At 44.5% G+C, this 15,015-nt stretch overlaps 1 protein-coding gene across 1 annotated transcript in view; it reads right to left on the bottom strand.

Annotated features, from left to right (window-relative positions):
* Positions 1–565: 565 nt before the first annotated feature.
* LOC127232006 (glutathione S-transferase A4) overlaps positions 566–15,015 on the bottom strand; it is a 59,077-nt gene continuing 44,627 nt past the window's right edge. The window contains exons 7-10 of the mRNA XM_051198002.1: positions 9,253–9,362; positions 3,761–3,902; positions 1,555–1,686; positions 566–706 (exon numbers count right to left, since the gene is read on the bottom strand). Of these exons, the coding sequence (XP_051053959.1) occupies positions 584–706; positions 1,555–1,686; positions 3,761–3,902; positions 9,253–9,362 (507 nt within the window). The 3' untranslated portion in view covers positions 566–583. The remainder of the gene's footprint in view (positions 707–1,554; positions 1,687–3,760; positions 3,903–9,252; positions 9,363–15,015) is intronic.

Here is a 15,015-nt window from a genome sequence, read left to right as displayed (position 1 = left end):
TCAGACTCTAGACAGACAGCATGGGACCTGCATGGGACTGCCTAGGCCCTCTGCGTGGGGCAACAGTTGTGTAGCCTTTTCTGTCTGAGGGCCCCTGGCAGTGGGCCCACAATCTGTCTCTGGGTCATAAGCTGACTATATGGAGCCTTTTCCCTATGGTGGATGCCTTGCTCAACCTAGATGCAAGGGGAAGGTCTTGGTCTTGCCTCAACGTATTGTGCCAGGTTTTGTTGATTCCCCATGACAGACCTTACTCTTTCTGAGAAGTAGATGCCGGTTGATTGGGGGAGAGAGAGTGGGAGGAGAGGAGGGAGGGAGAAGTGTGATTGGTATATAAAATCAATAAAAAATTAAGAAAAAAACTGTTTGGCTTATTCTACATTAATGTTAGTCATTTCTTTTATTTTGTTATTCTTCTCATTTAGGTTTTCCTCATTTTCCAAAGCTCAACAATTTGAACACATGAGATTCAGATATCATTTGTCCATACTTATTATATCACAAGTACCAGGAAGAACAATTGTCCTTTCTTATTTAAAAATATCACAGACTGGTGTCTGTGGGTTCTATCAATGCAGTTTTACTATAACTTGAAAATCTTCCTTGCCTCTTCGATTTTCTTCTCATCAAGAGGAGGCTTTCTCTGGCTGCCAGGCTGTAGGAACTTCTTCACATTGGGCAGACTGCTGAGTCTGCTCTTCAGGGCCTGTAATCCAGAAAACACAGCCTGAGAGTCAGAACTGTTATGTGGACAGTGCAAACATCTGAGCCCCTCCCAGAACATGAGCATCTGCTTCCTTGCAACAACTTCAGTGTAGACAGGAGAAGAATGACAAAACCATGAGCAAGAAACCATAGGTCAGCACAATCTTCCTTAAGGCCTCCTTTGACATCAACACCTTCTCCTAAGGACCCTGGACACACCGTGTAGATCTGGTTCAGGGGGGCAGAGCACAGAGCACTGTGTCTCTCAGGTGTGAAAGGAGAGACTACCAAAGACAACAGAAGACATGAAAAACTGAGTTGGAAATGGGGACAGAAAATATCCAAGTCTAGCCAGGAGCAACTCACAGCCAGTTTTGACATGGGGGATAAGGACGGGGTCCCTGGGTTGGGAGACAGCAGGGTGGGGGCTGTGGAGAAGGAAGCACAGTGCTGTGAAGTCAGAGCTGAGGAAGGGGATGAGCATGACAGGGACCTGCTCAGACACTGAGTGTGCACAGACAGGACATGATGAAGGCCACAAGCAGCCTGCAAGGAGCAGGGATCCAGAGAGAGAGAGCTGTGGGGTCCTGTGTCTTTCTCATTGCAAAAGGCAAAATATTCTTCTTGGGGTACCACCCTCAACTTTCCATAAACAAAAAGATTTATTTTTCACGCCTCCAACCAGGGTCTAGTAGCTCAGTTTGGAGGTCTGAGGGTGGGACCTCAGCAGCCCACAGGCCACCATCTTATTCTCAGAGGCGTGTGTGTGTGTGTGTGTGTGTGTGTGTGTGTGTGTGTGTGTGTGTGTATGTGTGTGTGTGTGTGTCTGCCTCTCTGAAGTGATCTCACCTTCAGCAGGGGGAAAGGGGCCAGAAGGCTGGAGTCAATCTCTTCAACATAGAGGAGAAGTTCCAGCAGGTGAATGTCCACCCTGGTCAGCCTGTTGCCAACAAGGTAGTCTTGTCCATGGCTCTTCAGCACCTGAAAAATTAATGGAGACAGATGATGAACACATAGAGTTGGATTGGGAACTTTCCCCAAGTCTCTCAAGGGGTCACTCTGCCTCTGACTGGCAGGTATACAACTCCAGACATTCCTCTAGGAGCATGATGCAAAAGGGAGAGTGAGGAATTGGGCAAGAGACCTCCTTAAAGCTCAGGTGAACTTTCTCTATCATTGTCACATTGTTATGGCCTTCACACTATCCACCCATATGTACATTTTCCACACATGAGAAGGGCTTGCATGGCCCCTTTCATGTCATGGTTCCTCCCCTTATTTTAAAATGATGGAACACTGGAATTTCAGGGCATTCTTCTCCCTGTCCTGTCTGTTGAGGCTCTCATGGGCAGAGGGCATTAGTCACCAGAAAACATCCTGTATCTGCTTTCTCCCGTGTCTGCTCTCCTCAGTTCTCTGGAATCGGAACGACACTTGGCTAAACTATAATACTTCTTCCCTTTGCGTCATCAGCTCTGGCTCCCACCCTCCACTGTGTCATGATGGACATGCTGAAATTTACAGAGTGAACTGAGATGGAGTCTATAAGTAACTTTGTACTGATAGCACATGAATGTTGGTCTGATAGTGATGTAAAAGGACAGAGATGAACATGCATGTTAAAACCAATAACGTACGGTGCTAACCTTGCTATCTGAGTGATGGCTATGCATTTATTTAGCACTTACTTCAACATTTCTGGTTTTTGAAAATTGAATGATAACACTGTCTTAGTTACAGTCAGATGACACTTAAATATTCCAGCAATATGAAAATCACAGATAACCAAAGGAAAAGCACTTATTACAGCATGAGCTACAAGTAAAGAACAATTAAAAGACTTTGTGGTCACCTTTTCATACTGGACATGTCTACAGAGAGAAAATATCATTGTCACATTAAAAAACAAAAGAAAGCTAGGTATGGTGGCACACACATTTAATCCAGCACTCAAGAGCCTGAGGCAGGTGGATCTCTGTGAGCTTGAGGCCAGTCCCCACAGAGAGTTTCAGGCCTGTCTTTAAAAAAGGGAAGGAAGAAAGGAAGGAAGGAAGGAAGGAAGGAAGGAAGGAAGGAAGGAAGGAAGGAAGGGGAAAAAATCCAAGACTACAAAAGGAAGCATCAAATGTTCTCAGTACATAGTTCATTGTGTGCATGAAGTTCATAAATTTCACACCAGAGCTGATTCAAGCTGTGAACACTGGACATCGTGTCCTATGAGAAGGAGCCTTGACTCTAGAGGGCTGTGTGAGGACCTGATGGCTGCCAACTCCCTCACTGCTTCCTTAGAGCAGAGGCAGCGGTGGGTGAACTTCTCCTGGGTGAATGAAGACTAAGGTGGTGCTTTGTACATGGGGTCAAAGTCAGGGCTCTCGGGAATGTGTAGGATGCCGGTTTCCTCTAGGATCATAGCTTTGTTCTTACCTTTACTTGACAGAAGTTAGTTCTGAAGTGTTCTTGATCTACCTCCAAACAGAAGCCCTGACTAGGAGAGGCCCTATATCTACACTGACACGCCTTCGTTTGCTGGGTGTGCGGGGCTCTCCTCTCAGCCAGGCATCTGTGACGCCATTTCCTGCATGTCACTTTCCTTAACATCTCTTCATCCACCTCCTCCCTCCCCTCTCCATCCATCACTGTCCTTGTTCAGGAACTTCTCCTCCACCTTTGAAGTGCTATCATATTCTCGTGACAGCCAGTCGCTCACTGGCCTCCCTGTGTAATGTCACAGAGTGTCTCCCCACCTGTCACTTTCTTCAGTTTGCTCTGGAATTGAAGCCCATTGTGCTCTGCAGGGTCTAGGTCCATCTCTGGGGTGGCTCAGCCTTCCACAGATCAAGTTCTAGCTGTGGCCATGAACCCTGTTGAGTATGCCCCCCCTGACTGGCATGACCATGCAGTGTTCCAACACAGGCCATTTTGATACAGTGTCCTGTGGGGCAGGGAACTGCACAGGGAGGCTCATGGAAGGTCAGTGCTGCAGTGACTTTCTCCAAGCCTCTGCCTTTCTCTTGTCCTTGGAACTCAGTGTGCCCAGGCTTCAGAGAGTACTTACTTTTTCAAAGACAGGCAAGTACCGGTTTTTGGTCCTGTCTTTTATCAAGGAAATCTTAGCTTCTTTTTGATCTGGGGGTGTTACAACCAAATGCCCAATCATTTCACTCAGATCTGCAATACCCTCTGCATACATGTCAATCCTGAAAGACAAAGTTATTAGAATGGTCAGGAGTTTTCAGGGATTCACTATTTTACATTTTAGTAAAAACCTGAGAACCTTACACTGAAAGGCAGTTGCAAAGTTACTTGCATCTAGTGGGCCATTACCTTTTATATTTAACAGATGTATTAACTTTCCTTCTAGGACATCCTGTCAGTTCACATATACTTTTAGAACTGGGTGGAAATTCAGGGACTTGCTCTGCACTGTTCCATTCCTGGGATGTGGGAAGCAGCTCCTTCCTTCCCTAGGACTCCTCCCCTAGTCTCAAATCCTGTGTCCTTTGTCCTACGATGTTGGCTGAGGACCAGGCACTGAATGAAGCCTTGAGCACCAGGTGTCATGATTCCACCATGCTCAGGGCCTTTGGCCCATCATGTTTGCACTTCTGTCCCTGAGCTGTGCTGGCAGCATCATGCTCTGATGTAGTCACATCACCCGAACCCATCCCCTTTGCTCTCCCCTCTCCTCCATGGACTCTTCCATCCCTGACCTAAGTGTTTATACCATAACCAGCCACTCCTAGACACAAACCCTGCCACTCTTGCTCATTGGTGGAGGGACCCAAGTCTTTCCTTTGTTTCCCCTTGGAGTAATAACAGGAAATGTAGCATACAGGGCTCTCTCCTTCACGTCCTTTCCATTGAGGTCATATTTGGTGGCAATGTAGTTGAGAATGGCTCTGGTCTGTACCAACGTCATGCCGTCGATCTCCACCATGGGCACTTGTTCAAACATCAACTTCCCATCTTTGCAAGAAGAAAGGAGAAAGGTCTGTGAGATGTCCCAGTCTCACTTCCCAGGACCAGAAAAGTTGTATTGAAACTTCTGATCATGCAAAGGGAAGATAATGGTTGGTTGCCGGTCTCTCAAGTAAAATCCTAATTACTTTTTGCTTCTGTTCCTTCTTTGTGTCACCCCACCTCTTTTGGCTTTTGAGCCTCCTTGATTCCTCTTTATTCTATCCAGTTACATGTTATATCTCTCATGCATGTTTGTATGTTCAATTTATGTCCCTGGATACATTTGGAAGGGGAGGGGCGACAGCAGAGAGCCACCATGAAAACAGATAAGTAGAGAGTTTGAAGGTCTAATCGTGTTGGTGATGTTAAGGGGTTGTGTGATAGGTTCCTATGTGGTGAGCCTGTATTGGTGGCAGATAGTAGGTATAATAAAAATTCTCAAGAGAAATCAACCCGCTGTTCTCCACCCAAGATTTAATCAACGGTCATGTGTTTGTGTGGTTGTAGGGGCGGTGTATGTGAAACCCTGATTGAATGAGTGAGAGTACCTGACTGAGATAGCTCACTCTGGTACAGAAATAACAGAACATGTTAACTAGCCACTTGGCACATTTTTGGAGAAAACCAACTTTCCCACCCTTATCAGTGTTTCCATTTTCAGAGCACCGAAGGAGCCCCACCCTCTACATTTTATCACTCTGCATTCCTGACTATTCCCACCCACCCACCCACTGCCGCCCTCCAACACCACCTTCTGGTAAACCTTCTACTGGGCTCCTCAATGAGGACATACAGATACTGAGTGTTACCTTTTTTTACTTTTCCAAATCTTCTGGGCGTTCTATAAACTTCTCTTCAAACTGAAAGCAGAAAATGTAAATGCATTCTTGTTAGCTCATTCTGTACCACTGTAGACTTTTAAACTTGAGTTGTCCCTGTCTGGCAATACATACGAAGAGGTTAAAACCTGCAGTAGATACAAAGGAGTCTGATCATGGCCACTTGTGAATTCAGATTAGATCCATCAACAAAAGTGTTGATCCCAACAAAGCTGCCCATTCTTGCAGTGTTCCTCGTCGCTGACCTCACTGTGTCCATGCTTAAGTCCTAAGAAGGGAGTGATGTGACTGGAGGACCAGCACTGGGAAATTGCCTGTTGAGCTTTTGGGCTCTCAGGGAAGCCTGTTAACTCCAGTGAGAACAGAATAGAACTTTCTGTGTCTCCATCATGGCACAGGGCATAGGCTGGTGATCAACTAGGTTTCTTTTCTTCAAGATTTAGTTTTACTAATTTTCAGGGTGTGTGTGTGTGTGTGTGTGTGTGTGTGTGTGGTCTTGTACATGTGAATACATCCATATTGGAGGTCAAAGGCCAGTGGTTAGAGATTCCATCAGAGATGGAATGTTGGGCATTTATTAACTGTAATAATTGGGTACTGGGAAACATGGTAAGTTGTCTGCATGTACAAACAGCACTCTGAACAGCAAAAGTCATTACTCTAGTCCCACATCAAAGTTGCTTATGCTGAAGAACTATTAGGGTAGTTTTAAATATTTCTTTGGTTTATATATGAGTATTACATATTTTTGTGTGATAGTGCACATACCCAATGACAATCCACTCTGGCCTTTTTTACATGGGGTCCTGGGATCTAAATCCACGTGGCTTAATCTTTAGTCACCTAACCATCTTGACAGCCCTCTAGAATAATAACCCACTCTTTTCCTTTCATAGTTTAAAGAAACTTTTAAATTATGAACAGTTGAAAATCAGCTTCAACCTTGCTTTGTGAGGCAGTTTGCAGATAGTTCCATAGCCCCACTGACTGGACTGGTAGGCAATGAAATGATAAGTCTTGACAACTTGCACAGAATTCAGAGAGGTGCAGGAATTGGTGTCAGTCATCACAGAGGGTGAGTGAACTGTGATGGAGTTGGTGGTTGTGAGGGTGATGATGTCAATGGCCAACCTGTGGGCACGTTGAGTCTGGAAGGTTTGAGCCAGGGTCTCTAATAACCCTTGCACATTGCCTTCTCAGTCACTCTGGGATACTAAAGATGGAGGTTTCTATGTAGACGCACCTCCCCCACCCCCACCCCTGTGCTGAATCAGCAGTCCTGTGACTTAAAACATATCTCTGAGACACAAAGCTGGCAACTAGATACTTGCACCCAATTATCCGTTTATATAAACCAATTCTCCTTGGCTTGCAGTAGGGTGTCTCTGTTCCTATGTTCTCCTTCATTCAGGAAGGATCTAGCTGAAGACCTATTGGTTTAGGAATGGAGGTGTGATTCCATGGCTGAGGTAAATACTTTTGCTGTGACACTGAGGGAGGATACTATCACACCAATGATGTGTGACAAGTTCCACAGGCTGAGGTGATAACTTCAAAAGAAGGAGGTCTCCTGGAAACAGTTGTGAAAACTCTCAGCTGGAGAAAAATATTGGGCTATGATTCTTGTGGAAATTTCTGTTTGTTCTTCTATTTCTTTTTTTTTTTTTTCACATTAATGAAATGTTCCTGAAAGCCTACACTGACATTTCAAGTGAGAGATATAGATAAGAAACCACCCCCTGAGGTTGGGTCACTAGCCATGACCTCATCTCAGGAGAAACCAGAGCTTTCCACGTCATTAATATAAATACAAATAGTAAAACCTTTCCAAACAATAAAACTTCATATGTTTGCACATGTGTCATCGAGAGTGGACTTAAGTATCTGGTAACAAAAGCTTTTAATAAGAGTTAAAATAATTAAAATATCTCAATATTTCAAAAAAGTCACAAGAACTAGGTAATATATGTTAAACAATAACTGACCATAAAAATCTATTAATTTGATTTAAGAGATATGCGGTTAGCTTTGGATGATTTTATGTTAATCAAGGACCGTTCTGTGTTGATTTACTAAGGACAATTCTGTGTTTTGATTAATTCTGGATGATTTCATGCTTTGGATTTCGGCATCACTGTGCCAAGTAACAATAATGTCATATGTTTGTGTGTGTTTAACAAAAACGTCCCCTGAGAAAAGAATATGTATATAAAATCTTGCTTGAGAACTGCAAAATACACTCAGATTCAAACTGCCTATTTGTCACCACCGAATCCTTACCTGTCTAGTCTTGGAGAACCCTCATCCCAGGGACCATACCCGACTGGGGTAGCCCATTGCAAGATAACAAAGTGGCCTTCACAGGACACCACTTCATCCTTTAAGCCTCCCATTCTGCTCCTGTCTGAGGAGGGCAAGATCTCAGAAAGGGTCCATGACTTCCTCTCAGGAAATCCCAACCTCTGAACTGCCCTGGTGTGAACAGGGAAGTGTTTTCCCCAGGGATTCCTCTAGAGGGCAGCACTAAAGCCCTCCTGATCATCCTTGGGCCTGCCATGTTACAGTCTACAAACTGATTACTGAGTCTTGCTGTGCTGTGACAGATTTGTTACTATCTTCTATGTCAGGCCTCTCATTTGTAGTGTATATTTGAAAGTTAACTCTATTAGCTTTTCTGGTATAGTTTCCCCTTGATGGTTTTTATATTGTAGGAGTGTAGCAGGCGGCAGGGCAGGTGCCCATGGAGACTACAGGCATGGGAACCCTAGCCGTAGGGGATTTTCACCACTGAGCCATCACTTGAGTCTCCTGTCCCCTTTAAACCATTTTTATCCTGGAACTTTCTGGTTCTGTGCTGTAAAACTACACACACACACACACACACACACACACACACACACACACACACAAACAATGTGAAGCTCCTCCATCCATCCATCTCCAGCTCCAATACCACCAGCTAAAGTTCACCCTGTTCACCTCTGTGCCCATCTTCTCTGCGACACTGACCTTAGTGTCAGACAGACCCCATCACAAACACTTTACTGTGAATCTCCAAATGTAAGTACTCCTTTTAAAAGCACAGTGCCATTCCTAAAATCGCAATATCATACCATAATCTGCAAAATATCAATTAGTATTGCCTAGTAATCAGTATTCAAGTTTCTATTTCTAGTTATCTTTTTTTCGTAACTCGATTCAACTCAAATATGCAAGTAACCAAGTAAGTATTTGATTTTCTTTTCTCCGAGAAATATCTTTTAATGTGAATGTGTTCTTCGGTAGAGAGCGTAGTAAAATTTTCATTTGTTCAAATCAGTCCATCTCCTTCTTAATACAAGATGATTATTGTTTTTGTGGGGTTGGTGTTCACATTTTTATTGGGGAGCAACAGGGAAGGGGGCCTCTTCCATCAACAGGCGTATTCACACATCCCTCAGCCATTACAGACTTTGGCCCTGAAGGTCGTGGTGATGGCTAGACGTTGTTCATGCTCTCATTATCTCCCACAGACACTGGGTAGTTGTAGCATGTGGCCTGGTTGATCAAGGTGACACACTTGGTGTAGGAGCTGACTATGGGCATAATTATAGTCCCAGCCATCTTGGTCCTGGCAGCACCAAGATTGCCAAAATGACTAGCATTTATGGTAAAACTGTGCCGTTTTCCTGGTGTGGAGTCTCTCAGCTTAGAGATGTATCTTAAACTTATCTTGGGTCCAGTTCCAGAAGACCTATGTACCACCTACCTCCACCCCTGCTGCAGCCAAAAGCCACCTGATGCACTCCATTCTGCCCCTGGCATTGAAGTAGTGAAGCACGGGCTTCCCAGACATGGCAGCAACTGTGGTTTCACTAACTATGAATGAAAAAGAAAGAGATCAATCCCAGGGGAGACTGTGCTTTGAGATGTGTTTAGTAATGCAACACTAGAGAAGTATAGTCGGCCTTCTTCATGGATGGCTTGCAGGGACCCAGGGAGGTCTTATTGACTAATTTCTCCCCTGTCAGTGACCACCAACATGCATTTGCACCAAATCAGTCTTAGTGGGCATATGCCTTCACCTTGAGAACATAGCCTGAGCAGTGCAGACCCTACAGTGATGAAGGCCTGGGAACCTGTTGAGAATTGGAAAGCAAAGCTGGAAAGCAGAGCCATCACGGAAGGGGATGAGACAAAGTCCTCCCCAGTCCTTCACTCCTGGGCTGCTCAGTTCAGAAGCTTTTGATGCCTTCATGTCACCCGGCTGTAACAAGCCCCAGTTCCCCCTCCCCCACAGGAGAAGGGCTCATCTTCTGTTTCCCCTGCTAGATTGGATCCTATTCTATGGCTCAGAAGGAGAGTCGCTGGTGTATTAACTTTGTATCACAGGGAAGTAACTGCCTTTGGAGCACACCACATAACCGCAAGTTGCTCATTAGAAATTCATCTAATCACCACAAGTTTGATGGTAAGGAGCCTTCCCTGTTGCACACTTACAGCAGAGATAGATGTGCACATAGTTACGTGATGAGGAAACCCTGAGCTTACTTCTTGCACAGTGGCATGACTTGCTGGGTCCTTGCTGTAAAGTCAACATCATGGGTCATGGGTGGTGTCTTCAACTTGTGATATGATAGGACATTTCAGAGTTTGTCTTTTAAAAAGGACTCTATTTGTGTCTGTAAGTGTGTGTGTGTGCATAAATGCATATAGCTGCAGTGGCTGTGAAGGTTACAAGCAAGCATTAGATCCTCTAGTGCTGGTGCGCCTGCCTACTGCTGGGCCAGTGTCACCAGGCCTCAGCAGCAGATTTACCCCTGGAATGTCTGCCTCCCTGTCCTTGAGTTACAGCTGCTGCTCATGGGAACCTGACAGCTGACACAGCGCATTATAAAGCTCTTATCATTCTCAAGTGAGAATTCTCTGTGAAGTTGCCAAATGCAATTCAAGAGAAGAACACTATGTATCTTCAGTGTGCCTAGGAGGACAATCCAGGTCTACTCTGCACTGTCCTAAATCCATGCATTCAGAGTCCCTTGCAAATATGCTAAATCCCACCCTTCAGCTCAGTGACACTGGAGGAGGAGGGGGAAGGAGGGAGCACACAGAAAAGCAGAAGGAGAAAAAAGAGGAGGAGAAGAGGAAAGAGGGAAGGAACAGATGAAGGGAAGATTGCAGTCAAGTCAGAGGAAGGAGGGAGGAAAGGGAAGGAGGGATGGAGGAGGGGGGGAGACATGGGCAGGACAGAAAGAGAGAAGGAAAAGAGGAGGAGAAATAATTCATACGAACCAGAGTCAAATGCAGATAATAACAATGGTAATGACAGTGAATAAATCAACATATATCATATACATAAGAGGAAATTACACAATAAAGACAGTTATTATGTGCAATTAGCACATGCTAAATAAAGCACTGAAAACTGGTTCTGGGTGATGCAGACATTGGACAAGTTACACTGGTTATAAAGACAGAACTGACCTAGTGAGAGCCCAGGCTTCTTCTCTCCTCAGCTCCTCAACTCCAGACCAGCTGAGTGTGGAAGTCACTTTACTAAGGTGACCATTCTTATGCAGGGGGTGGGGACTAATAAGGAATAGCCACTCCCACAGACTCCCACAGAGTTCAAGCATCCCTAGTTTCATGATAGACTAGAAACGTGACAAATCAGGGAGGGACTGGCTCACCAGTCACCGCCCTTTCCTGAAGATCTAAAGTCCTTTAATGTGTTCATCGGTTAACACTTATGTGCCTATAAGTGGCTTCTCTTTCACGCTCCTATGAACAACCCTAATGAAACACAATGGCCCAGGAAGGCAGAAACAAAGGAGGGAAGACTGCACTAGAAGCATTAATGGGATCCCAAATGACTCCACAGAGCCCTCAGCAATCATCAGAAAATGTTCCGTTAAACTGCTGAATTTGGGGGACAGTTTGTTAAGAAGTCTTACATTACAGAATTAACCATTGTCTCACATTCAAGGCTAAGTTGAAGTCCAGGTTACAATGCCCCCTGCTCATGTTATCTAATGAAGCAAGCTAGTATTCTATAACACCATATCTGTCTTAACCTTTGTCCGGTTTTAATCGGGAGCTCAAGGGCAGAAAGGAATTTCACAATTCACACTTAACTTCACCTGGACGGCCATCAAAAGCCTGTCCCAGCATGCACTGGGTCTATATGCATCTGTGCATCCGTGCAGTTACTGCTGTGGAAAAGTGGCCTTGTCACCATTGCCAATGTCATTTCCAAGCTAGTGAGAATTACTGTTACGTTGTGCCAAGTTCAGACTCACAGATCTTATACACAAACAAGGACATCTGCCACTGATTTACTCACAGCCCCACGTGTCCACTTGTGATTTAGTTACAATTGCTGCTTCATGGGTCTTGGTTATTAATCATTATCTGATGATCCGGTTGTATTCAGAGATGCATGTCACTTGCCTGAGTCTGTATACCAGTGCCCAGGGCTGGCCTCCTTTTCTCTTGGTATACACTGCTAATCTCTCTTCAACTACAGACTTTCCCTCCTCAAGGGCCACTCCACTTTTCTAGAAACAGATAACAAAGTGGCCATGTTGCATTTCAGGGGCAAGCATGGGTGTAGCAGCACATGATCTCAAGTCCAAGCATCAGCGTCAGTGACAGGGGAACTGTGTTTGAACACGGCTTAGGAAAGGGTCTCTGTCACCGTCTGGGAGCTCGTGGCAGAGGAAGACACAGAGCCAGTGGGGAAGGCGAGTGTCCCAGGAGAGCAATGTGGAGACTTGCTAGACAGACCCGGGAGATGTCAAGTGCACAGCAAGGGCTGAATCAGGAGAGCTGCTGAGGGTCGCTGTTGCCTGAGAGGAAGGGAGCCCTGGTCTGCTGCCTGTCCCGTGCCTTTTCCCTGGGATCATGATGGGTGCCTGCTCTTCTAGCCTGCCTGCACTTTAGTCTTTCTCTGGAGCTCAGGCCCTGTGCCCACCATTTCTTCAGCTGGACCGACTCCCCTCCATCCACAGGCTGAGTTTCCTACCTCAGGTCACTGTCCAGACAGTGGGAAGCCCTGTGCCAGGGGCTCTCCAGGGCTTGGTTCCAAGTTCCCATGGCTGTCCAAGTGTGCAGCACAGAGAGAAGCCTGGATGACCATGTGGCCCATTTTCCTTTAGTGCTGGAGATGTGTCACTGTGTGCAGCCGTAGAAAAGACATTCTGGTGGCCCCTCATGTGCCCACCGCTCCAAACTAACAAGTGTAAAATCTTTGATGCTAAATCCTGAACTTTTTCTTCAATAGAAAAGGAATATATCCTACCAATATGTTCTTTAAAATAACTTGGGCTGGAGAAAAGTTTACAGAGCTGAGAGTGCAGCTTGGGGGTAAAGTTTGTTCTGGCATGCCCCCAAGAGGCTGGGCTTAATTCAACAAGGAAAAGAGAAGTTCAAAGGTATGGAGTCAGTTCATCTAGATGTGTGTGGCAGTTCATCTAGATACTAACCCTCTGCTGTCACCTTGCTCTAAATCAGTTTTTGCTTTCTCCATAAGTTGGGGTGTTGGGCAATACTAGCTTTTTTTTTTTTTTTTTTTTTTTTTTTGAAATGTTTGTGAGTCTACTTGTCATTTTCTGATCGTTTGAACTTAGGTTCTATATTTTTGCAAAATACAGCTTATTTAATGCTCTTCTGCTATGGAACAATCTTTGTTCCTGGTGTCTTCCTCTCCTTTTCTCGCTCATTCCTCTCTCTCTCGCCTAGATTTTGCCTCCTATTTAGTATTTCTGCATGCCAGCTCCACCTATCCATTTTCCCACCTAACTAATGGCTATTCAGCTCTTTATTAGACCAATCGGGTGTTTTAGACAGGCAAAGTAACACAGCTTCACAGAGCTAAACAAATGCAACATAAAAGAATGCAACAAATCTTTGCCTCATTAAACAAATGTTCCACAGCATAAACGAATGTAACACATCTTCAATTAATATTCCACAACACAATTCTATTTACAATAACCCTATTGTGTGTGTGCTTACTGTCCCATGCATTCTATTCTATGTGCAATGATTGTAGTATGTGTGTTTAACCCATCCACACATACAAGTCTATGTGCAATGATAAAACACGGTGCATGTCTAACTCACCTATGCACACAGTTCTATATGCAACAATGCTAGCATGTATATATAGTTCTTTGCACAGGGATTTTCAAATGTGTGTTTAACCCATTTACACATGATCCTAGTATTTGTGTTTTACCCATATGTACATATAGTTCTATATACAGTGATCGTAGTGTGTGTGATTATCCCACCTATACATACAGGTCTATGTGCAATGATACTAGGGTGTGTATTTAACCCACTATTCTGTGGTGGTTTGAATGAGAATGACCCCTGTACTCGAATATATTTGAATATTTGATCCCCAATGTGTAGAACTGCCTGGGAAGGATTAGAAGATGTGGCCTTGTTGGAGGAGGTATGTCACTGGGAACAGGCTTTCATGATTCAAAAGTCCACACCATTCCCAGTTAGTGCTTGGTGCTTGTTGGATCAAGATGTGAGCTTTCAGCTTACTGCTCCAGCGCCATGCCTCCCTGCCTAATGCCTTGCTCCCACCACCATCATCATCATAGTGATGGCCTCACCCACTGAACCGATAAGCCCTCAATAAACTCATTATTCTTAAGTTGCCTTGGTCATGACATCCTATCACAGCAATAGGAAAGTAACTTAGACACATACATATGGTTCTATATGAATTTCTGGATCTATGTGCCATATGTAATTTAAAATGGTAAGTTCATACTGCTATTTGCCTTTCAATACCACAGATTTCATTAGTTATTAATGAAATCCTATCTGATGGATAACAAAGCTAGCTTAATATATAAAATAAACAGTGTGCAGCTGGGAATTGGTGGCCCATGCCTTTAATCCCAGCACTTTGGAGGCAGAGGCAGACAGGTCTCTGTGAGTTAGAGGCCAGCCTGGTCTACAGAGGAGTTCTAGGACAGGCTCCAAAGAAATACAGGGAAACCCTGTCTGGGAAAACAAAACAAACAACAACAAAAAACATATCGTGTGTGTGTGTGTGTGTGTGTGTGTGTGTAGTGTGTGTGCCGTGCACTCAAGTTTATTTACTCCCACTATGCATAAAAACACATCATTACTATTAATGCAAACAACTAGAGGAAATATTATGGATTAGTTAGATGATAGTATTTTCTATCTGTAAAGTTGATTTTATTGTTTCTTTTGTCTTGTCTTGAGCTGTGCACTCTCTATTCCAAATACTGCTTCCTAAGGTTTCTGAAGTTGTTGCCCGTGTCCCTGAACTCCTCACAGAGGGTTGGTATTCATTTGGAAAGCTTCTGGTTGTTAGATCTGTATTCCATCTTGGCATCCGGTTTGCTTTTTATTAGTCACAGTCTCCTGCTATACATTTTACTCCAAAGAGTCATGGTCATACAGAGTATGTCTTCACAGCACCCTGTGTCCTGCTCATCACTACTACCCCATTCCCATGCCTTTTGTTTGGCCTGTCCTG

This window comes from Phodopus roborovskii, unplaced genomic scaffold, assembly GCF_943737965.1.
Source record: "Phodopus roborovskii unplaced genomic scaffold, PHOROB, whole genome shotgun sequence".
Taxonomy (NCBI): Eukaryota; Metazoa; Chordata; class Mammalia; order Rodentia; family Cricetidae; genus Phodopus; species Phodopus roborovskii.
Note: the sequence above shows the minus strand (reverse complement) of the source record. Positions and strands in the feature narration are given on the sequence as shown.